A 25,620-nucleotide genomic window follows, 5' to 3' on the forward strand; every position below is an offset into this window, starting at 1 on the left:
GTAGCAAATGGTATGAAGTGGAAAGATGGGCAAGAGCAGCAGAAGCTTTTCACAAGTGTTGAAGCCTAAATCAGTGTCATCCTCACACTCACGTGGGCAATTCACTATGGGGCACTGTCCATCCCATCTCGTGCAAAGCCCTTTTTGAGGATTTCTCCCCTACCCCTCCCTACTCCTTATACACAGAAGTTTTTGCCCATCTTTTTCCGAAACCAGGAGTCAGCTGCCACGCTCAGAGGTTTCTCTCTGACCAGTGTCTCTTCACAAGGCAGTCCACGCTTCTTGCTTTAACCGACACGGTTTTTCTCTCTGTTTTGTGTGTCAGGTGGCTCGGGGTGGGTTTTTTTTATTATTTCTTGGCTGACTTTCATAAGAGTCTGAACCATGTATCCACATAAGCAATGAAACATGAGAAGAAAAGAGAAGGCTCCATTCATCAGCATTTCTTCTGGGAGAGCAGGTCCTTCCTACAGTCTCACGTAGGTACATTGAGTGCATGTGCAAAGGTATTCCTGGCTGGGGCCATGTCAGCCCGCCCAGCCACATCCTCACTTACAGGTATAGACCTCTGTTCTTTCACTGCACGTGTTGCATTTTACATAGCAGCACCAGTGGAATTTGCAGTTGCACTGCCACACTCTCGAGTACTGGTGTGTGTTGTAACCCCGTCCACAGCACATCAGGTCGCAGCCGTTGGACTGCTGGGCTGTCTTGTTGCACATCCTTCCCTGCGTTCCCACGCTGCCCGTGACTGGGTCTTCTTCACAATAATTGGGAGATTTTTCTATGTACACTAAATCTGTATCCATGGGTTTGCGATAGGAAAGGGGCTTCTTTATTTTGAGGAAGGTTGGACGCTTGTTACGACTTGCCCTCACCGGTTCGACTTGAACGGCTTCGTTGTATTTGTCCTTAAGGATGTAGCCCAGCTCCCGGAACTTAGGCAGAGTTGTCCAGCATGTTTTAGTGGTACAGGATCCCGAGACCCCATGGCACTTGCACTCTAATTTCATATTTTCTTCCAGAATCTGTATTTGGAAGAACAAAGAATGAAGCATTAATACAAGCTAAGAGTCTCTTCAAAATAACAGGGTTATTTGATAGCTATTGAATGGCAGTCACAGATGGGTTTGCTCTCCAGCATGAGTTGACACCAGACACAGGCCAGGTTCCCACCAAAGCTGTGGGTGTTGCTTCCCTGGTGATGCTGTTGTTCCAGGTAGCAAATGCTCACCAGCGTCAGCTGAGCCCTGCCTGCGAAGCTGAATCCCCGTTTGCACTTCAAGTTAGGTAGGGAAGATAACTTTGCCTAATTTCACCGACCAAAGGTAAAATGAGACCCTGTTAAGCACAGTTTTTCTTCACTTTAATTTGCAATAGAACTTTACTTCATATTTTTCTGTTGCTGCAATTTTTAGCATATGGCAGTGAAATTAGGATCAGGGAGAAAATGAGACCATTACATGAAATGCCACATGCAGAATGCTTTGAAAGTTCAACAATAGATACTAGAACTTGATTTGTGGAAACAGAGGTTCAAAAATAAACTGCATTTCAGTTCTTGCACCTGAAAATGACATAAGCTGGTGCAAGACATGAACAAGCAGATAAACTCGATCAATGCTTACCCTCCTGTTGGCCTCACATTTACCAACAGTGTAGAGCAGATGATCATTGATTCATACAGGCATCATCTGTTCTGAATACTGCAAGTTAATGCTCCAGTTTGGAAATCTAATATTTTAATATACCAGAGTCAAGTTCTTCCTACTTTCTGGAGGCTTTGAAGTTTTTTGCCTCCTCTCACGTGGGTAATGGAACATACAGAATGCCCCAGGTAAAGAAAATAAAACTAGGTCTGTCTTAAAGCATAAAGGGTAAGTGTAAAGATAAGGAATTGTTTTCATGTTTTGTCATCAATTCTCATGAAAAATTTTCTACCTCCTTAATACTGTCAGAGCATCTCAAACACCTCAACACCATGGCCTGCCCCACCCTGCCTCATGTTCTCTGCTTTATGGGGGTCTCTCATGCTTATGTCTGAGTTGTCACTACTTTCCTTTTGAAGATAAAAAGCTTCATCTTCCTGTCAACTGTCACATCCCTTGAAGCTTTATCCTTGCCTCTTCTCCCTCTTGTTGTGTGTTTACCAATCCAGTCTTTGCCAAATAAAACTGGAGACCAGCTTAGTCCCTGCTGTCTGTCCTGAGTCCTGTAACTGACCTCACTTAGCAGCTACATTGGGTTAATGTAGCAAACATACCTAATTCCAGCAATTATTTTCCCACTGGTCTTTGCTTGAAAGAGAACAGCGTAATTTTGATGATTAAGTTCTGCCTAACCTGGCAGATACCAGCAGTGGAAAGCCCAGCCAAGGGATTATCTGGGGTTGGGGTGTGGCCACATCATTTTTTCTCTGAGAATCCCCAGCTGAGCCGTGCAGCCTCAAACCTGGACAAGGCAGGTGATATGGAAATTTGAATTAACCCTTTGCTATAAACCCCCACTTCAGTTTTGAGTGTTTGGAAAACTCATCCAGCTGCTGCTGAAAATGGTAGCCTGCACTGATGGGGTGAAGTCCAGCCCGAAAGCTGGACACGTGTGCTGGGACTTCAGGACACTAAAACCTCAGCATAAACTGGGGGTGGCAAGAAGAAGCGCATATTAAGCCGTGTAGCCAGCAGATCACAAACAGCACACTAACACTGCCGAATGTAGCTCTGTCCTGTTCTTGGCAGCCTTAAGTCGTTTAAAGACAGAATGTGGTAGCTTATTACTCTCACAGCTTTTGGTTTTGAAGCTGTTCCCATGTCACCTAGACACAGCAATGGCCATCACCTAACCGTAGGGTAGTTTATAGCTGCTTTTTTACTCATTGTTCTTCATCTGCCCCTTTTCAATACAGACTGGGATTTCAAAGGCATTAAAACAGCTTTATTTTTATTTTAATCTACGAGTGGAGTGTCCGCATGTGTGGTCTGAAGACTGGATTAAAACGCCTAGAAATGTAGGTCCAAGACTTCGACAGATGTGAACTTAGCATATACTAGGTCACATTTTGTGCTACTGTTTTTACATTAGTTTTTTATGCAAACTGTCTAATGACTGCCCTAAAAACTCAGATGTAAGTAACTTTTATATTCACATCTTCATCTTAACTTGCAGTTCTGCTCGAGCTTTGGCTTAATGTTTTGCATTATCTTGTTATCTTGAGTTTCTCTCTCAGCCACTGCATACTTCTTTTATTGCTCACTCATTCATAAGGTAGTACACTGAGAAGATAGATGAGGAGACAGAAAAGGAGTTACAGCACAGAAACCGGAAAAATAACATAAATTCTCTTAGCCTCATTTGTACCTTTTTAAAAGCTCTCTTTTTTTAATTTGAAACTAGCCAGGGATGCACTTCTCAGCCCTAATTCAATCACTGCTCTCGTTTAAGTGGCTGGCCTTATATCCTGGTACAATGTTCAAACTTGCAACAAAATACTTCTAACTCTCCTTCCATCAGGATCCGCCAAATTGATTTGCAACACTTAAACAAAATACAGCATGGTTTAGTGTCATCTATCCAGGTAGGGCTTTTTTCCTGAGTGTAGTTCAATAGCCTAAACTGCCTTTTGGTTTATTTCATTAACATCCCATTTACAGTAGGGATCCCTGAGAGAAGGAGCAGTTCTACTGGAAAGAGCTGAGCAAGCAGTTGGAGCAGTTCAGCAACCGGGCAGCCTCGTGTCCCGTGTGGGTCTCCTGCCCCAGGTGACACGATGCCAACCGGAACGAGCTTCTGCTTTTCTGGTCTCACCTGAGGCTGGGCAGGAGCAGTGAAGGTGAAAAGGTCTCATTTTGTCTGAACTTAAGAAGTCTGAGCCATGCTACTTGAGCCCAAGTGCTAAGGGTCCTTCTTAGATGACTGGGAGGGGAAGGGGAAGGGGCAATGGGATGAGAAAGAGTTTTTTTTCTTTTAACATTGTGCCATATTTATTGGGGTTTTTTGTTTGTTTGCTTGTTTTTTAAATTTAGATAGCACTTCCTAAGTTTCACTGGCTACCCCTCCTTTTTCTCTTCACACTTGCTGGGGGTGCATTTCCAATGCACTCTGTTAAAATCACTCCAATACCTCTGCCTAATTGGGGTCAACCATTCTCTGCAATTGAATTTTCCCTTCCTATTCTTGCTTTTCTAACCCAGCCTCTCCACCTTTTGCTCACAAACCCTTTTGTTGGTTCTGTTCTTGTATCCATATCCTCCTCGCTGGTGCTGTCTTTCAGTGCGGTGTTTTGCAAATTCAGCCAGAGATGAATTGACTCTATAGCCTTTAGAAAATAGGCTACGTGTAATCTGAACTGTCTATCCTCAGCAAAAGCAAAAGCCTGCAATGGTGATTTGAGAGTTTTATTGTACTGCGATATCAGGTACTCGGACTATTTGTTTTGCATTAAAATCTGTGGATGGTTGTATTTTAATACTGTTACATTATTCTAGTAGCCTCTGATAAATCAGCACCTTTATAAATTCAAGACAAGAGTTGAAAAGAGAAGGAAGAAAATAAAACAGGAGATTCTTTGGGTAGGGACAGGAGTCCTCAGTTTTTCCTTTGGTTTCCATGAGCCAAAAGAAGCGCTCTACCCCTTAAAAACTTGGTCTGTGTTAAAAACAGAAAATATTCTTCACCTTTCAAGATCAGGATTTGCTTCTTTGAAGGTATTAGACAGCAGCTCACACTTTTTACATACATTAAAACTTTATATACGTTATGGGCTGACTTTTCCTAAAATGTTAGAGCCTGAAGGGCACAAAATTTAAATCCTAGATCCTCTGTTTCTTACCAAATGACCATATCCAGCTCCGTCAGCCATGGAAAGTAAATCTGTATGCACCAGTGAATGCTCTGAACTGGATTAAATGCGAACAAAGAGCTGGAGTTCTTTTAGCTTTGTCCACTTTTTCTTTGAGCTCCTACAGTAAACTGTCAGTACTTGTTTCTCTCTCTCTCCCTTGCCATTAGCCTCTGGGAAATAGTTTGTGTGAAGAGAACTTGCGCTGGCTCTCTCTATTGATGTTATCTTCAGATAGAGTACCTTTGGGCACTGCCATTAGGAACTTAACATGTTTTTTCTTCGCCTTTAGTATTGCAGAGAATGTGTAGGGTGCGTCATGTGAGGGTGAAGAGCTGCAGCTCTGGAGGACCCTGCAGCTCTGGGCTGGTACCAGCACTGTGGTCCTGCAGCAGGCAGTGATGAGCGGGGTATCTGATAGCGGTAGCTGGCTGGGGGCTGGCTCAGCCAACCGTCCTGGTTTCCAGTGAAACCAGCAGAAAGCACTGCCTCGTGCAACTGGGTTCTGGAATGGCATTTGGTGGCAAGTTGCGGCTGTGTCAGAGGTGTGCCCCCCAGGTAGTGGGACAGGTGCTGCAGGGGCTCGGGCCTGGGCAGACCAAGGGGCGGTTGTATGGCTGGCGTGCTCAGAAAGACTGATCACCCACCTGTAGGGGCTTTCTCAGCTCAGTGACGCTGTTAACCTAGGTCTGTACCTCCCTGGTCAGCTCACTTCCCAAACACATCTGCCAGGGCAGCCTGGGACCCCCCCATGCCCACTCTGGGTGGCACAGGTCTGGGTTCGATCCCAGAATGCTGAAGCACTCCATGTCAATGCTGTCCTGAAGGACTTACGCTGTGAAGTGCAGTAACCATTTCACCTCCAGTGCATTCTCATTCCCCAGCTGATTTCCTGGCAGTCAGTGTGCTGCCAGTGCCATAATGGCCGGGGACAGGGACCCAGTACTGTGCCACCAGAAACTGCTGGGTCTCTAGTCTGCATGTGAAGCAGAAGTAATTAGTGAGACACCAGACATTGATGCCTATTCCACCAAAGTCATCATCTTTCCTAATTTTGTCTGACATCGGATCATCTGGGTCAGGAAATACCCGTCTCCTACACGTGCCTGCACACATACCTTTATACAGGTCAAACAAAACACAACTATTGGCAAAACAAGAGTGATCTTTTCACCCTGGAGAGGCACAGGCATGGCAGGGCTTGGAGAGCGGTCACAACAGTTGTGTGGGCTGAAGTGGCCAAGGGACAGATGCAAACCTGCCCCTTTCAGCTTGTGGCAGATGAGAATTTATGACTTATGATTTATATTACTTTCAGAGGCAATTGTAGCTATAAGACAAAGCTCCTCAAACTTCAGGAATTAGTCAGAGATCCAGCTTTTGCTTTTGAAGAAGGATTCATTGAGTAAAAATATTGTTTTAACCTAATACGATAAAGTTATGTCATATTTAGACTTTGAATAAACTTACTTGAGAATCAAATCATATCCAGTGCAACTGGCAGTGAGGTCTAGAGTAAGATTAGACATTGAAAAGGGCAGTGGATGTATATGTAAGATGGATTTGAAAAGCCGTAAAAGGACTATGTCTGATTAAAATGACCAGGAAATTACTCTGTCACTTGTTTTATTCAACTAATCTCAAAAGGATGCTACTGTTCAGGTAACTTGTAGGACCACCTTAACACCAAGCTCTGAAACTTGAGGAAAGAAATAATACTTGGTGTTTTTATCATTGGAAAACAAAAATGGACATGAGAGAGCACAAAAGAAGAAACACTGCCATTAAAGACAAACCCTATGAAATCTTTTAGAAATGTGAGAAACAGCATAATAAAGAAGTACCCAAATGCAAGCTTAAAGTTAGCAAGGGAATATTTAAAGAGAAAAGATTATATCCCATGAGTGGATGTTCACTAACTATATTAATAGGGCTGTTGTAAAATGTGTTCTCTAGAAACATGACATATTTTGCATTGATATCCTATGGCAAACTGACTGTGGGTGAGTTTGGAGACTGGGTCCCATACTAAGAGTGATTCGTTCCAGCAGCCTTTCAGATTTCAGTTGAGCATATTACGAAGACCTTACTAAGCACAGCCAAAAGATTTTTTTCCTCACGTTTTTGATAAATAAGTCTATGCCAAAGAATGGTATCTGAAATCAGTATAAAACAAATTCAATGCACTGAACACTGTGAGCCATCACTATCCCCGAAATACTGCTACCCTTGGCAGGTTGAACCATTTTTCTCATTACAAGAAATACTTTTGTTTCAAATAAAAAATGGCTGGGAATTCATCACAGCATGTGAGCAACATCAATCAAACCACCGTTGCACCTTCCTTGGAATAGATGTGTAAAGAAAATCAGGCAACATGTTGGTCTGAGGACTAATTGTGAAGACAGCAAGAGACCGCTGATAAATGACACAATGCTAGAAATGCCACAGATGGGTGGTGTTTCCCACCACCACCATCTGCCTTCAGTAATGGGTATATCCTATTTTAAAGAGCAGAACACTTTTTCCAGATTCTAAGTCATGATACCCTTAAAAATGAAGGCTTCAGAAATCTTGTGCTCTCATAAGTTTAAGGTTTTGTGTGTTATTTCTGACTTTTCTCTATGCTGCCACAAAGCAGAAGGTTCCTCACATTTCTTACATGCGCTTTAAAGAGTTTCATAATTATTGTTATACTTTCTGCCCTGGAATATTAATTGCCCTATACTTCAGCTTTATAAAAAAGTTGACCATATGCAGCAAATATTTTCTAAACGCAGCTTCTATTTCCACAAAATATCAAATAAGAAAAAAATACTAGTCTGTCATTATGATCCCCGTACTCACGCACTGCTGTCAGCACACACAAACTGAAGGAGATGTTCTTTTCTTTCCCTGGGTAAGCTATATGATTTAAATTAGAGGACAGAAGACTTAATACCCTTCATTCAGTGACTAGCACTGTGCAGAATAGCAAATGAGAGCAAGGCCAGTAAAAGCTGAGAGGAATGCAGCAACAAATATTTTCTCCTACATATTTTTCTTATACTTCTGATAACCTTCATGACTTGCCATGTACTAAATCAATATATCACCACTTCTGGGACCAAAAAACAAAAGAGCAGTAGAAAAGTAATGTCATGGGATGCTTTTATAATTGTTTTTTTTTTTAAGAACAGTTGGACTTAGGATAAAAAGGACATTATTTTTTTAAGAATGTTATCCAATTAGATTCTCACACAACCTAATAATGCTCTTCTCTAATTAAACCACAAAGAATGACCTTTGCCTCTTTTCAAACTGTAGGAACTGCTATGTGAAATAAAACAAGCTGTCATAATACTTCAGCTTTCTGTCACTGAGGGGTCCTTCTAGGAGAACACCTCATTTCCCACCATAGCTGCTCCTAGCGCAAATTTCTGCCAAAACCCTCTCAGTTTTGCAAAGGTAGCTATGAAAGTGGAATCCATGTATGTGGTTCAGTCTATATCTAGCTTCTCATTCGTCAATACTTTTCCCTGACAGCTCTGCAAATCTAATAAAGGCCCATGAAAGTCAAATAATATTCTTAAGTTTTTATTTATCTTCATCAAGATACTGCTTGCAGAGATAGTGGGCATGATGTGGCAACACCTGATGTTAATAGCTCAGCAAAATCAGATGCGGACTCGAGAGGAATGATACAGGCAGAAATCCACACTGCCACATCAGACAGTCCCTGCTCGGAGCAGGTCTCATGCCAGGTATTCTCTTCTCCCTCACCCCCTCCCTTTTCCATCGTATCTGATAAGAGCTGCAAGCCAGGCTGTGGGATTCCTTGCCTTTCTTACCTCTCTCATGAACACATTCCAGTTTTCCCCAGAGAGAAAGTACCTGCACCCTCATCTCTCCCTGGTCATCAAAGTGTAAATCAAAACCATTAATTCACGAGCAGTAACTGTGAGCTTCAGGCTGAGTTTCGCATACTCTTAAGAGATGTGGTTGGTGATTTTCTGTGTAATATCAAATACATAACCTTCCTACCCACCCTTTCTCCTGTTGGCAGGAAGTCCAGTTACAATTTTTTTTTTCTCAACTACGAATTACTAAACTAATGCTTAGGTGAGTTTTATATCAGGAAATAGACTGCACGTAGCAGGTTCCTACTGTCTGTGCGCAAATAGGCTGAGATGAGCGGTTCCCGGTGTGGCATTTCTGTTTTCTGAGTTGCTAATGACAAAAGCTCAGTACTTGAAAATTGGCTTGGCAGTTTATTGAGGGGTTGCTGCTGTGATGGCTTCCTGGTGTGTCTGTCTGCAAGCACGGTCTGACTTGCAATTTGGTTTAGTGGAATTTTCTGTTTAAGGCAAATATTTCAACAGAAAAAAATGGAAATAATTTGAAATCTTAACTGTCAATGTGTTTGATAAACTACTTGTTTTTAAAAAATAACTCTTGGGAGACCCATTATCACCTAGATTAGACTGGATCAATGCAGTGCCAAGTAAGTGTCATCATATAGGAAGTTCAAAGATCAGTCATAAAAATGAACTTGGAAAAAATAGTTCTGAAAAAATCTGGTTTCTTTTAATGTGATTTCATGCAGTATTACTGGAATATAGCAGAATTGTCTTAAAGACATTTAATATGTTACTTTATATTTTATATTTGTTTAAGTGAAAGTGTGATTTCCTAGCCCCTTACTAAAATGGGATTGTGAAATTAAGGGAAAATTTATCTAGGATTGTTATTTGCTGCCGTCCAAGCAAAACTGGCACTGTGTATATGATGGATTTTAGCTTGTGAAATACTGAACAGTCTTGTTGTCTGGCCTATCTGGGCACTTTGTACAATGAAGCTAAAATAGACTGGAAAGGGGGGTGGTGTTAGAGAATTACAGAGTTGTTGGTTATGTTATCTAGTTTACCTTCCTATCACTACATAAGTTTTCTACAGTATGTATCTTCCTCTCCAAAAAGATACTGGATAGCAAGTTCATGCTAGAAGTGTATAAAAGATGATGATGAAGGAGTTTTGAAAAATGAAGCAACAGGACAGTTTTCACTGACACTAAGGCAGTTTACAAAGAAAATGAGACAGCAATTTTTCTGCATTTGGACATGTTACCACCATAACATTTCTTCTTAGATCATATCTACCTTCCTTACCTTCTGGTCACAAATTAAAATCACTCCATAATACTAATACTTCTAAAACAGGCCTCTCTAAAATAGTGATCTGTGAGGTGTTTTGCCATGTATTAAAAAGATAACGAATGCTAAAAATGTCACTTTCCCTAATCCCTACTTCAGTCTAGGAGCTTGGTCCTGCAGTCATTGTATCAGAGTAATGAAGTCAATGATATCTCAACTGCATGATGTCTGCCGATCTCGACCTCTTCAAAGTCAGTATAATTCTTCTAGCATCCTATTTCCAGTGTGTCTGGTTTTAGTTTTGATCTTGGGACAGAGATCTTCATCCATAGTCTTCTAAATCCATAGGCTTCTAAATGTCAGTGCATCAAGCTGTCATTAAAATGTAGAATGGAGTGGGGTTTTTTAAAAAGAAAGCAAGCAATTGTGCTTATCATTTGTATTTTAGCATTCTATATCTGAAGAAACTGGAAGTACTCCCAGACAAAATGAACTAAACTTATTTATGCTCCTCAGTTTGACAACACAATGAGTTAAAGTCCTGGGGGTTTATTCAGGCAGGGATGTCATTGCTGCCCGTCACTTTGGGCTATGTCATGGAGCCTGAGTCATTCTTCACGTAAAAAACCATAGGGAAAACAGGAAATGACACAAAGGGAATTCATCCTTGACACAGCTAATGTACACAGAGAAATGGTACAGGGTTGACTCATTTCCACTAAACTTCATCTTCCGTGTAACTCTCCCCACTGGTAGTGAAGCACTCAAATGAAGTGATGCTGGCATTGTATAGTAAAGAAATGGGAGCAACCAGGTAGAGCATTTTGACAAATGCTTAAGCTGTCGAGAGAAAAGTTTCCAAAGAGTGATAGAAACCAAAAGAACAGTCTTACTTGTTCCAGACAACTCATCAGAAAACACCTCTTGTGCTAAACTAATAAAGCCAGGTACTGGCAGGAGTACTAGTTGCAAAATAGTATCACCTCATATTGCTTCCAAACATTTTTAACCAATAGCCACACACAGTTAATTATAGGTTCATTTAGTTGCATACCACACATGAGAGTTAACCCTTGGTACTCAGCAAATGATAATATGCAAGGCATATTTCTCATGCTAAAAACCATACCAATTTTAGTTCTCCCAGCCAGTAGTTTTAGTAAACAAAGGATGCTTTTCCTTTCTATCAAGCTTTTGAGGTGATTTCAAAGTATTTCTACATTAGTTTTTTCATGACTGCCTTTATAAACACGCAGTATTTCTTAGCTTCACTTCTTCATTAACTCATTTGCTCTAGAAAGAAGCACAAGGTACCTTCTTGTTTGATTCACAGAGACACAGATTTAAGACTCAACCCGAATTCCTCACATACTGTTCACAACTTGGTAAATGACGCTGGAGGTGCACCCATTGTCCGCTCTGCCTACCCATCAGTTATTCAACAGGAAAGAGCACCTGAGCTATCTCAAACTCACTTCCGTTCCCTGTAGTCACTATTTTGCAGAGATAACATAACCTAGATGGTGGCAGAGGCTTCAAGTGCATTGCCAAGGATGGTTGTACCCCAGGTGGGATACCACCATGCTGGCACAGCACATAACAGCTGCTCAAGGACGTCATAGCTGTTCCTGTCATTTTAAGAGAAATCCCCCATTACTCCTCCAGCTAATCAGCGTGCAATTATTTTAGTTCTCATAAGGCAGAAATTTGATCATAATGTTACATTAAGTTTGGTGAACATATTTCCACACACTTTGTGTTTACAAATAGAAATATCCATATTATCATAAAGTAATATGATTTTGGTGTTAATTGTAATATTCTTGTGAGAATAATTATACCTCAAAGATGACTATCAAATTCAGTTTTATACATAAGTGCTTCTCCCCTCCAGTTGCAGCTGGGACAATAGATCCACACTTCCATGTTTTCAAATAGCTTCCACTTATCAGAGATAAGATCCTACCAGCAGAGCCTATCTCTGTAGCCCAGCAGCTGCCAAGATCAGCATGCCCTTATGCAGGCCAAGAATTTTAACAAGGATCTTCTGGCCTGTTGTCAATGAAAATTTCCTCCTATACAGAAGAAAGTGGAATTTTCTAATTTTATGCATAATGCCTAGTGCAGTCTAAGCAAACCTATTTGGCTTTCCCTCTTGCTTATTAGATTTTTGCCTTTTCATTCTAGTTCTAAGGTATTTTAAGCAATTGTTGAAACATTTATCTTACAGGTGAGCAATCACATATTAACAGAAATTCACTTCTGAGGTTACCATATTGACGCATGTAATTCCCCTTGGTCAGCTCACCCTCCAGACCAGACATAGCTGCTGCTTTTTGTTAACAGATCTGCCTGTTCACTACTTATAGATGACTTAAGTAGCAACCCCAACAATACGATTAATAGTTCCTCTTCATAAGCCATGTATAAATGAGTCGATATCAAGACTGATGTTTTTAACAAAGGATTAACCAATTGCTCTAGGTCATTAGTTCAGAAGGTCATAGGATGCCTGTAACAATACCTTCTAAGCACCAGTTTCACCAGTACATAATCCCATTAATAAAAGAAACCATGCATGTCTATATCACATGTTCAATATATTAATCAGATATTAATTTCATAAATCTCTCTTTAAGGGGAACCTTTATATAAAGTATAACTGTTAAATAGAATTACAAAACAATCTTAATACTAAAGTATTCCTTAGCATAGTTATTTAAATCTAAAATTTTCTGGAAATTATTTTAAGTCTTTGATTACACCTTTTAGTCTGAATTTACCCCAGCTGTAACAAAGCAGACTTCTCAAAAACAAAGCCTGAGTGTTCACTTGGTGTCTGGCTCCCTTCTAACTTCCCATCTTGTCCCATTGGTAATGGCTGCACCATTTTAGTAATTTTGACCAAATATGACAAAGGGTAGACAGCTTGAAGAATCTTGCATGAAATAAAAGACTACTGGAATGATATAGATCCTAGAAATACTCCAGTCAGCAGTGCAAACACTAGTGGAGTTAGATCCCGTGCAATTCACAAACAGAGAGCTGCCATTACCTGTAAGATATGCTTTTGCAGGAAAGCACTGCCACTGTTTCATTGTTTGCATTTCCTGGAGCATTGTTTTTTCAACCAAGGTCTTAATTCAAGCCCTTTGGACACATATTCTTGACTCCTTATTGAACTTCTTTATTTGCATGCTATTGTGCCACCTCAATAGTTAACTGTTTTATGACTGCAGGATTTATATACCCAAAGATAAGAGTATGTGCTATGACTCAATTAAAATCTTGTGTGGGTATAGCCCTGAAAGAGAATACGTGGTTGTACTCAAAACTGTGTCCGGTCGTATAGTTTTTATAATATCTACTATGCTTAAGCTAGGCTAGTTTCTTTAGTGTAGGCCACCAGCTGATGCTACCAAGAGAACCTGTTACTGAGCACTAGCAATAGATGTTTGCTTAGACCTTATCTAGAGTCTGTGAACACTGACGCTTGCCTTCTGTTTGTCCCAGAGGACCAAATGTAGCTCGTTAGGTGCAGCTCACTTATAAGTACCAAAAGGCTCAGGGTCACTTCACTTACCAGTTCTAATTCAAATTAGTACTAGTGCCTTTTGGGACTAATTGGTCATGCAGAGCTGAACATCCTCTCTGAAATTACCTGAAACCCTCATCCTTAAATAGATCCATTCTACATTGTGCCGGTACCAAAACAGGCCTTGTTTGTGTCCTTGGACTAAAAGGTTGTTCTGCATTTAATCGATTTTTTAATTGTTTACTTCAAAATACCTGGAAATTCTTTCCATTAAAGCACAAGTCCATTTGTACAGCAAATGCCAACAATTATTGCTTCTGGTGAGTATTCAGGGCTTCATGACTTTAGAGTTTTCTGCCACCAAGTGTTTAATAAAGCATTTGAACCAAGCCTTGGTTTAACTCTCATCTTTACCAAAAGACTCTGTTATGTATTGTTCTAAATGTCTCTGCTCAGCCCAGGTAACTGAGTTCATGCTACTGACTCATCATTGCAAGGCTCTCGGAAATGTTCCCGGATATACTTTCAGCTCAGACTCCAGAGGTTTGGGTTGCCACTGCAGGAGATTCCAGTTTTTGTCCCCGTTGACACAGCACAATAGCAGAGATTCAACCACACAAACCTAGGGCTCTGTAACGACTGGGTATGCTTTGCCAGAGATGTCATCAGTGAGACAGCACAGTGCGAGATCTCCACCATAACTCAATGTGAACTTCATCTGTATTATAAACACTGCCTTTGTGTATTAAAAATGTTCTAGGCTATGTAAATAGCCTGGCCTAACCATTAGTTTCCTGCTAGCTTGGCCAATACCCACCTTCTGTTGGGTTTTGCTGCAATTGATAAAACGCAGATACAGTAGTGTCTACTTTTATGCAAGTAAATCATTCTTAGGTTTGGAAACCTAAATTTGAAGGGTGACAAATGAAATCTGGGGAACACAGGAGAAGCAGAACTGTGCTCATCAGTTATTTCTGACAATTTTGCAACAACTTAGGCCCAAATTTAGGTATGAATCTGAAAATTTTGGATTCTGATTTAATTTCTCAATGAAACTTCAAAAGGCTCAGGTTACTAGAAAGAATACATAGCAAAAGAGCCATGCTCACAGGTCAGAGTTAAGGCTAATAGGTACTATGTTTTCTATTTCTTACAACTTTTATTACATGATCAGCGTAAGTTTTACAATACCCAAACATGGCACGTATTTACTTTGAAGTGATTATGCTTTGTGATAGCTGCATTGGCTTCAAATCAGTAATGTTTGTTTAGAAAGGAGGGCTTTTGTTCTGCAACATGAGAGACACTGAAGACTCTACCAAGGGTCCCATCCAAAGGTGCTGAAAACGCCAGAACTGAATAATCTTGACAGTAACTATTTTCACCTGGATGATGTTCCCCTCTGAGCACTGAGTGACAAGTGTATGCCCTGTGGGAAATGTTGCTAACTGTCCAAAGAGAAAGACTGAATTAAATTAGAAAATGTCCAAAAAGGTGTGACCCAGCTAGTGGCTCTGCTGACCAAATTAATCATTATAGCAAACATCTGATTATTTCAGTTATAAAAGGCACACGATATTAAATTTGGAATTTGAGGTCTTTGTTATTTATTAACAGACCCTGGCCCTCAGTCTCAGCTATCTCTGTCAGCAGCATGACAGATTGCCAGCTCGAGTAATCATATACATGAAATGCATGTTTTGCTCATAATGCCAGAATCCTCTAAAACTGAGACTGCAGGTAAGTGATAGCATTTATCATTCCCTAATCTTCAGCGTAAATCAGGAATTCAGTTTTCAACCACAGAAGATATAAGAGGGAGTTGAAAGCCAAAATACAAGTAGGACCATGTATCACAATTTCTGATTAGCTGAAAGTGGAGGACAAGTGGAATGAAAATTCATTCTTGCGGATTACAGTTCTTGTGCAGTCCAATTCCCCCTCATAATTTAGACTAACATTAATGTTCCCTTTATCTTTCCTCTGGGCTGAGAAGATGCAGAGCTTGTCTGTCACGCTGGGACTTGTTTTAAGACTATTATCTAAAAAAAGTAGGAAAGCCATAAAACAGAACTTTTGATCGTTTCAAATGGAAACAAAATACTGTAAGAGTGCACAGGGTGTATATATTTTTTCACACCTAGGAAATTACCCAGTAGAGTCTTGTTGTGCCCTGCAGACACCCAGTAGGGATGGGGTTTTTGGAAGCACTCAGCTGTGTCCTGCGGTCCCACCAACCTCAATGGGAGTCTTCCCAGTCAGTGAATTGGACTTCCTCCAAATTCAGTGCCAGGCCTTTCTGGAGATCCTGCTGCTCCCCAGCAAACCTGTGGTGACAAAGTTGCCAGGAAAGACTTTGTTGCATCTAACGCTCCTTTTCTAACTGCTGTGGTGCCAGGCCTTGAGGCTGGAGTGCTTGGGAGAAGAGAGAGCCTTCAAGCAAGAGGGCTGTGAAACACAGGAGCTATAGGGTGTGTCAGGACTGGGTTTACCTCGGACAACATGCTATAGCTGGACCCAGATCTGCAGATGGATGCTCCTTCTCTTTGACAGGACAGCCATGTCAAATTGAGATTTGTCAGAAGCGTTTTATATATATTCTATCTGGCCACAGTGAGGCGCAAGCCATGTATATAAACCTTCCCCTAAATCTTCTCTGTCTGCCCAGTTTAATCTAAGCAAAATATTTTACAGCTTAATTAAGCAAGCCAGTTACCAGGGCATTCTACATGGGCATATTTGGTGCACCAAACATCAGATTTTCTAGATGTTATGAGACATTTTACAAGTGGAGCTGCATTTTTTATTTCTAAGACTACTGGTTGTTTTTGAGCAGAAGTACTTTGTGTTACTCTGGCTAAAGACTGATTGTGCAGTTTTTTAGGCTTGGTTATCTCCATAACAGTTGTGCCACTGCTCTTCCCTGTTCTCCACTACCAGGCTCCACATTAGTGAGTCTACCAACCTCATCTGTCAGGGATCTAAACAGCTACAGCTGAAGTCTGTCAGAACTGCCACTGCCACTATCAACAAGGGGCACCTACCCACCTTCTGACTGAGCTCTCCATATTCCTATGGAAATGGACCCATAGGAGGCCTTCTCCTGGTCTCTTATCACCCAGGCAAGAAGCCTTGGAAAGGGCTTGGTCAGTTGAGTGTTGCAAGTGCAGCACAGGGCGAAGCGTTGTCTTGTTGGTCCTACACGCTCAACACATCTGTTGATGATGGAGGTCCAAGTGAGGGAGGAGTAAGCAGAGCTGGATGTAAATGAACAAGCTCTTGAGCAAGCAGGCATCACAACTAGTCCTGAGTATGCTTCTGTCCTCAGGATCCCTCACAGGAATTTGTGACTAGAAGTCTAAAGTTACTCCTGAGAAATGCTGTCCAATTTCAAGCAACTCTAAACCAGGAATGTACCACAGCTGTGCTCGTTTCTCAAGTAGTTAGTATCTACCAGTAAAGAGGAAAATCATTCATCAGCTTTGCATTAGCTAACATTAAGTAGCAGAAGCCTCTGAATGCAAAAACTAGGAATGTTTGTGTGCCCATGCCAAAAAAAAAAAAAAGTGAAAAACTGTTGGAAAATGTTAAGTGCAGTTGCGAGGGCACTGCTAAGTTCTGAACTCCAAGAAACATGTGGCTGTGCTGCTGATACCGTAATATCACTTGATTGCTGGAGCCAGCAGTGTCAGGACAGCCTCACCCAGTTCTCCTCTGCTTGAAGCTGGGCTCTGAGACTCTCTGGAGTCTATGGTAATTTCCAGACACAGGCGAGCTTTATTCTGGTGTGCGTGTACCGTTAGAGGCGTTTTTTCTGATGGAGCTGAGAGACAGCCGAATGCAGAAGTAGATGGGTTTGGTTACTGTCAGCCAGCTGTGGTGTGTGCAGAGGTTGCTTAGGGCCAGATTGCAGCTGGGATGGGTACATGGGAAGGAAGCTTCTGGCTTTGCCATGGGCCCCGTGTCCTCCTGGCACACCGACTGTACCAGGCAGTATGCGTCCCTGACGGTCTTCTGGAAACAGAGCTCCTGCAGGAGCTGCTGGACTCCTGGGGTGCCCCTGAAAGGTCGAGGTCTCCCTGGGGCAGGGCCATCCCAGCGGGGCTGCAAGCCCACAAGCTGCAGGCAGCTGAACTGAGCCATGGGCACAAGCAGGAATAGTGCCGTGTTTTCACGTGCTTCAACACTTAGTTCAGGCAGAACTATTAAATCTCCAGAATTTCGTGCCTATAGTCAGAAAAATTTTAAAAGTTAAATTGTTTGGCAGCCTCTTTTACTAGTCTTGTCTTCTTTCTAACAATGCGCTAGATGCTTACAACCTTTCAAGTGGTTCATCTGCAACAGCTTGTGTTCTGTGCTGCTGCTTGTAGTCAGGCTAATAGGCCAGTTAAAGTAAACAGTATCCTGAATGAAGTAGAAATAGCTGTCTCCTCTAGAGAACAGTTAAATTCTTGCAGTGGTGTGGTGATTGCACACTATGCAAGAACTGGAAGAAGTTCAGGAAATTTGTATGGCAGCAATCTCCTTCTGAGGTCAGAGAAGCTAAGCAAGTCAAGGGGGGTGAGTGGCAGAAGCGTAGGCTTTACAGAATGGCTCGGGAGAACTCCTGAACTCCCTGCTTTCCAAATGCTGGTGCTTCACTTCAACATTATTACAGTTCTCCCTAAAGGATAAATGCTAAACACTTCGGTCTTTTATGATCATTGCATGATCCACTTCAGAACCACCTTCTTGTTGCTCATAGCTTTGCTCCGTATTTGCAGGAACTCTGTTGGACACGAACTGTGCTTCTCCTGTGAGCCTCAGAGCTGAAGGGAAAACCAAAACCCTACTGATTCAGAGAATGATGATATGCTGCAAAGTTAGTGTACCCAGGTATACCTCCAAAGAGAAGCGCTGAATAAAAATCCACCTTGATGTGCTCTTGAATTGCAAAAGCCTTCTAATGCGGCCTGTGCCCATGATTTATAACAGTGACTCATAATATTGCATTATACTTAATATGATGTAACGCTGATGCAAGATGCCATTTGTGGAATTTCAATGTCACAAAGAGAGGAGAGAGCAATCTGGTCATGTACCTTGCCATGCTGTCAAAATGAAGAGTTTACAGCCAAAATATGTAGAACCTTTCAGTACCTACTTTGCTATTTTTTAGCAGGATAACTTGGAGAATAACATTTTTATTTCTTGGAGCATAAATCTCTCACAGACATACGTTATTGTGTTACTTAACAGTAATTTAATTAACTTTGTACTTGAGAAGACAAATTTGCTAACAGACAATTCAGTCTTGCAATTATAACCCCTCACATGTAAGTTTGCAGGGCAAATCAGGATTATGCCTTTAAATTGATTCAAGCTTTATCTCTCTTTTCTGACCCAGCTGTTGTGAATTCTCCTCCTGTTCTCCCTGTGCTGCTTGCTTCTTCCTGCAGTGAATCAGCATTTCAGGAAATACTGATTCAAAGAGGAAAGACACTCTAAACTCTGTTTCTAGAGGTCAGAAATCACTGCTCTCCAGAAGGTCTGACAAATGAGGTGACACTGCTTGGGGCCAGGTTTGCAAGGGTGTATGTAACCCCTGCTCTGAACTCTGTCCCTTCCCTTCCAAGTAGCCTGAGAACCTTGAAGCTGTGCCTGTGTGTTACAAAACTCAGTCCTAGTGGTTTGGTGCTTTAACAGCAAGGAAAAGTGTTACTCGCTCCACCCTGGCAGGAGAGGCATCACTGGTGCTCATTCTGCAGAACTGTTGGCACCACTGGCATTGGTGTGCAGTGTGGGAGCAGAGGGAAATGGAGACATTTCACACACGCTGGTCTCAGGTGGGAGTGCTTCTCATTACATCCTGGATGTGCACACGAGTGTTTCAAGCATCACACTACCAAGGTTGTTGAGGAAAGGGAATGTGGATGTTCTCCACCTACAACCTCTAAAACTCCACATTTGATAGAGTCAATTTTCACTGATTTCCAGAAAGAGCTGACAGATAATGGTATTACTGCTCTGACAGAGTCATGTATTCAGTTGGTTCAGAGAGGCTGTTGTTGGCACCGTAGGAAGCAGAGAGACACCTGCCTAGGTAAAACAAGACTATGAGAAGGTGGAAAGTCTTGAACTGAGATCTCCAAAGTCTGGCTCAGCCTCTTCCTGGTGGTTCCATGGTTTATACCATGCAGTCCTACCTATGCTCAGGTTCCCTGCCTACTGCAGTGCAAAGTCTGTCATCTCTTGCTCGCCAAGATGGAACAGATGAAGTGATTCTTAAGAAGACAACTGGATAATAATATAAGTATGATTTACTAGAGCGCATCCTGAACCACCTCCAGCTGGTGTCATCCTAAAGAGGGACACTTTCACAGGTCATTTGTGAGCGCCCAGGGGAATGTGCACAAGACACAGTGCAGTTTCACACTGCAAGACCGACTAAACAGAGGGGACTGACTTTCGAACAGTGTAGCCATGCCTACAGGTTAAGATAACAAATCAATAAGAATTGAACATCTACTTTAGTTTTGGAAGCCCAGTAGGTGCCAGTCTGTCTCCTAGGTGCATAAATATCATCAAAAACCTAGCCATGAGCGAGTAAAACCAGACAAGAATTTGTAGCCCAGAGGAAAGCCACCAAGAATAGATTGTGTGGAGGCTGATAAGATCCATACTGTTCCAAAAGGGAGAGAACCTCCTCAAAACAAGACAGTCTTTGTTGTGAAAGGGTTAGGTTGTGAGAGACCTAGCTTGCCAAATACCCGAAATGGCCTTCCTCTGCCAATTGTCTTTAAAAGCTGTGATCTTTCACACAAGAGCAAAACCTGAAAGGAATCTCTCTAGCAAAAACATCATTTATTCATTCTCTACAGGCTGGTGGGGTAACATGCCTCTTCTCTGTCATGTTACTCTCTCTTTCCCCTGAAGATTTCAAACAGAGATTTGTTCGAACAGAGATCAGTAATTTTGCTCTGTAAGGGATGCAGGAAGAAGGGTAGAAATATCTGTAGATCGGAACAGTTCCTGAGCCTGCTGGAGAAATGGCAGATGGCCAGAGATAGCACGCACCACTGTTCTCCCAGGTAACAATGCGCAGAGCTGGATCTCCCAGGCGTGATCTTTTAGGCCAGCAAATTGTGCACATATAGGTGAGACACACGAGGAGCTCATGTCCTCAAGGGGAGGCTGCTGAATGCTTTGCCTTCCCAGAGGCCAGCTCCAGGACCAACAGCCCCAGTCCTCTACCCAAGGTCCATACCTGGGTGATAATGGGGACAAAAAATGCAACTTCTTTTTTTGTCTATATCTTTGAGCTTTGCATCGGAATAAAAAATTCTAGGCAGTAGCCAGTTCCATCTGTGTTTGCAGTGCTCTGCAGGCTGGTGTGTCATGTCTTCAGAATCTTTTACTGCCAGCACCTACTGAATAAAAGCAGAGCTTTCGAGGAATTAGCTTTCCCACAAAGGTGAAACTCCTCTGCTATTTTTTATTTCAGTGGATTTGTGCTTGTACAGCAGACCAGATTGTGGGCCTTAGCGTTTTACAAGGCTTTTCAGTGTATGCCTTCATGCTACCAGAAGCCAAGTAATAAAGATCTCAGATCATTTGTTTAGCAAATATTAATGATTAGTCCTTGAGTTATTCTCAGAATTCAGTGTTAATTTTGCTAGTGTCTTGAAGTACCATGTTTGCACTACAGAGCCAGCCACAGGCACAGGGGATACTAGACAGAGTAAAAACCATACTCCCACCTACAAAACTACTACAGTAGTATTAAATAAAAGAAGGGTTAGGCTTTTGTTTGGGATGGAAATGGCTTTTCTTCAATACAGTCTGCTTGGCTCCAGCATAAGTGGAGATGTCTCAGAGCCTACAGGTAATTACCACAACAAAAATAGTATCCACAAATTACCTGCTGTTCCCAACTTCCTTCTCCCATTTGCTTCTAAGTCACACTAAGATAAAGCTAAAATAATTCCTAATGCCCAGGAGCACAAATGGTGGGGAAGGTAAAATAGAGAGCTAAGAGGCCAAGAGGATTTACATTCATTCTGTAAGATCTGATCTGCAGCTCCTGTATGGAGAACAGCACTGGGCTGTACCTGCATGTGGCTGCGTGGGGACACATGGACACCCCCAGCTGCTCCAAGCTGGTGTAAATCAGAGCCCCTACACCACCGAGACTGCTCTGAGCTATGCTGGGAAGCACCTGGGCTGCAGGCATCCGAGGAGCACATGGACATTGGGTCTGGCCTCTGCAACGTATCGGAAAACTGGCCAAGTGCAGTGAACGCAAAGGCAGCAAATGCAGGGCAGGTGGTGCCTGGGATCCCCAGAAACCTGCATGCTGGGAGCTGCTGAGTTCCCGATTCAGTAGCTGCTGTCAGCTGCCTGCTCCTAAACAACGGGGAGGGGGCGGGAATCCTGCAGTGCAAAGCGAATAACCACATCCCTACAATGGGGTAATGGGGAGTCAGCCTGTGGCCTTTTGCTGAAATATTTTTCTCCTTGCAGAGGTAGTCCTCACACAAAGAGCAAGGTTTAAACAGTTGGGTGAAAATGATCCCTTTCCCAAGGAGTGAGAAGTTCAAGTCTGAACCTGATGAGAATCCCATTCACCCACACAGTAGCAGGCAAGCTTTTTATCGTAAGTACCAGTTGGCTTTCCAGATAAAAATGTTTGTTTGCTTTTTTACAGCTGTAAAGAGTAACATTTAGACAAATATTTGACAGACAGATGGTCCAACAAGCTCGTATAACTTGCAAAGGTGCCTACTCGTCTCCTGTAACGTGAGGTTACTGCTACAGCACACTGTAGTCCTCAAGCGCTGTATTTGACCGAACCCCATCTCCAGCCCACATCTGGAGGGACCACAGGTGCTTACCTTCCGCCCGGCCTCATTGTTGTGCAGGTTCATGAGCGTCCTCGCGTTTTGCTTAATCTCCCGGGCATCCACAAACACTTTGGCAAATCCTATGCCATATCTGATGTCCGCAGAGCAGCCTCCCCATTTCCATCCTTCCTCTTTGTGGTACTGTCCTTGTTTTTCCTTGTCACAACCACAGTCACTCAGGTTGCCCTGGGTACAGGCAGCTGTGATGGCATGTGCTACTCCAGCAGCGATGATGGCGTACGTGAATGCTGCTTCTCTGCTACCTGAAATAAAAAGAGTGCTGTAAATACATGATACAGCGTGGTGACATTGGTTAGGAAAAGATAAACAAGTTCCTGCAGTGTGAACAGCAGAAGGCTATTATTAGAAGTGCTGTAAATCTGCAGGCATAAGCAGGTCTCTGCTCTTCTAAGTATTGATTTTTGTGGATGTTCACTCTCTAAAATGATAGCTCTCCATAAGGTAGGAGGAGGTGAAGTACTATTTAGGTAACTTCATTGATGTATTTCCAGATGGTATTAGAAGTTGTCAAACTAAACTTTTTTAATAGCAAAAGGCTGGGGTGGCAAGTGCTCCAGCTCAAGGAGAAAGAAAGAAAAAAAAAGAAAATAGCTGGGTTTGGGGGTGCTAAATCATCCCTATACAACTTTTTAAAAAAATCAGCTCAGAAATGGCATTTTCTTTATAAATTTCATTATACACGAAAAGGTATTTTTACTGGAAAACAACCTCTTGTTAGAAATCTTGTTCTGAAAACATTCTAGCTGAATTGGAGCATGTTTTCATACTGTAAGTGTCACAAAGTTCTCAACACAGACATCTGTGCAAAATCAATGAAATAAGTTTTAGTTTTAATCTGTAGTTACTGTGACAAGAGCAAGGCAAAGTAACAGCCTTACAAGAGGGCTGTGAGGAAGTGGTGAAGTCAGTGTTATTTTGTGCAATATGTCTATAATGACAGGTTTCTGTTTGTTTGAGGGGGGATCGCTTTAAATCTATTATTTTATTTATCTTCTTGGAGCTTTATTGTATTCTGGTGTATGGACTTCCCAAGTGTGGATTCTATGGGATCTGCGAGGCTTTTGGAATCAGTGCTGCTGAGAGGGCCAATTCAAAACGTACGGAGGTTTGCAGAGGTCACCCATGTTTATCAAACAGTCCTTTAAAAATTCTTGGACCTCCCAGACTCAGAACCTACCCCTACTCTTACTTCTCCAATGACAACACAGACCCTTGCATCGATAGGATCAAAATGAGGCTTTTAATTAGGAAAGGGCAGATGGGAAGATCGGCTTCCCTTCGCGAGACACCCACCAGTTAAGTTCTGGCAGACCTCAACTGCTGGCAATAGCTTATTATACATGAAACAAGCACATTTCTGCTGTTTATTGGATTCCACAAAAAAACAATCACTTGGGAAAGAGATCCTATGAGCATTTCACTCTCGGCTACATCCCTTTCACGTATGTGATCTAGATTTCTGTACCTGTCACTACACGGTTCTTTTAATGAAAAATATTCACTTCCTCATGGCAAGGAAGTAAAATGGAAAACAAGATGATGTAAAGGGCAACTTCATGCCCTTTTATTAGCATAGGCAATATTCCCATTGATGCACTGTGTTTACTGAAGAATTTATAGTCAAGTATCAGACTTCCTCAAAGGATCGCTTGTTTTCCCTTGTTTAAAAGAAGAAAAATCATAAAATGTTGAATTGTTATGACTGTGGACTTTGCAGATAAGGCTTTCTAGAACTAGTGGCTTTTTATGAAACCCTGAACATGGGATAGAAATCCCAGACTTTCGGTGCATTTCGAGTTGTGCTCTCAGTGCTTCTGTGCAGCTGCGAGGGGAGGCAGGGCAGGCAGGTGGGAGTGGGGTCCCACTCCAGAGGGAATCCATGAGGACCAGCCAGGGCACCTTTCTAGGCCCTCCTCCAGTTTATCTTCAGCAATATCATCACCATTTTAAGCACACCACTTTGAAAATGCACTGATGAACAGGGGAAGGCTCAGTAAGAAGTCCCCAGTTCCCTGCTCAGAGGTGAACAACGTGTTACACCAGGCTTCCATTTCATGAAGCACCAAAAAACGGACAACACCAAAAATATGTTTAGAGTTTGAAATTTGCATCTGATTCTGCTTTTCCTTTGGTTGTATTTCTGATCGAGCACAAGTTGTTTCCCAGATCTAGAATAAAAACCACTAGGAAATCATTTTAATCTGACATGCTCGACACTGTAAAGACCAAGCAGCTCTTTTGCTTCTTACAGGGGAACAAAATGCAACGCGCAGGGTATAAAACTAGCACAAGCAGAATCAGAATCCACTGCCAAGCTGATCATAAAATATATTACACAAATTATTTTATAGGTTTGTCTTGTTTGGGGGAAAAGTTTAGCAGCTTTTTAAAACTGGAAGTTAGGAGATGACAAGGCAAACAAAGCAAGTGTCTGGCAGAATTGATCCAGGTAGAAAGTGCCTTGGCACTTGTGCAGTACTGATAAAGTGGCAGAGGCTTCTCACGTCTGCATCAAACTATCCCTCTTTTTCCATAAATGATTCACTTCTTTAAGCATCATTAATCTTGTCTGGCTCCCCAGGCTAAGGGGAAGCTTAGATAATTTTTGAGCTTCTTCTGTGACAGAGCTTCAGATACCAAAACAGTGTGACAGGGCTTTTGTAACCAAATGGAATAACGCGCATACGGGCGTTTTCCTGACACTTAAACAGTGAATGCTACTCCTCTACTTCTGATTTCAGCAGCCAGTTGAAACGCCTGGAGGATCTCAGGGGGAAACACTGCTTAGACAAGGTGCGCTCAGGCAGCTGCTCCTTGCCGGCCAGAATTTGTTTCCCTTGAGCTTCTGCTGATGTCCTAGAGAAGGCTGACCAAGGAAGTGCTGCTCCAGATTCAGTCTAATCTCAAAATACAGGCAGGTTGAGAAGTGAAACCTCATCACTTCTGGATTCCCAATGATGCCCAATTTGGGAAATGACCTGATACGTTTCTCCTTTATTTTCTTTCTTGTTTATTTTTCAGCCTACAGTTTTTATGTGCATCTGACAGCCAACTTAGACCTGTGTCTCACTTTCCTTCTGAAAATTCAGAAGTAAAAAATTCAGAATCTCAGCGTTAGAAAAAGTTCAGACTTCTATATCAACACAATACTAAGACTCTCATATTTACTTTGAGCTGTAGGTGATGGTGACTATAGCATGACAAAATACTTTA

At 42.1% G+C, this 25,620-nt stretch overlaps 1 protein-coding gene across 1 annotated transcript in view; it reads right to left on the reverse strand.

Moving 5' to 3' along the window:
• Nucleotides 1–425: 425 nt before the first annotated feature.
• The window catches only part of WNT7A (wingless-type MMTV integration site family, member 7A), a 33,985-nt gene continuing 8,790 nt past the window's right edge, over nt 426–25,620 (reverse strand). Inside the window, exons 2-3 of the mRNA XM_010185444.1 lie at nt 22,378–22,649; nt 426–1,028 (exon numbers count right to left, since the gene is read on the reverse strand). Coding sequence (XP_010183746.1) covers nt 549–1,028; nt 22,378–22,649 — 752 coding nt within the window. The 3' untranslated portion in view covers nt 426–548. The remainder of the gene's footprint in view (nt 1,029–22,377; nt 22,650–25,620) is intronic.

The sequence above is a fragment of the Mesitornis unicolor genome, unplaced genomic scaffold (assembly GCF_000695765.1).
Source record: "Mesitornis unicolor isolate BGI_N332 unplaced genomic scaffold, ASM69576v1 scaffold7625, whole genome shotgun sequence".
In the NCBI taxonomy this organism is placed as follows: Eukaryota; Metazoa; Chordata; class Aves; order Mesitornithiformes; family Mesitornithidae; genus Mesitornis; species Mesitornis unicolor.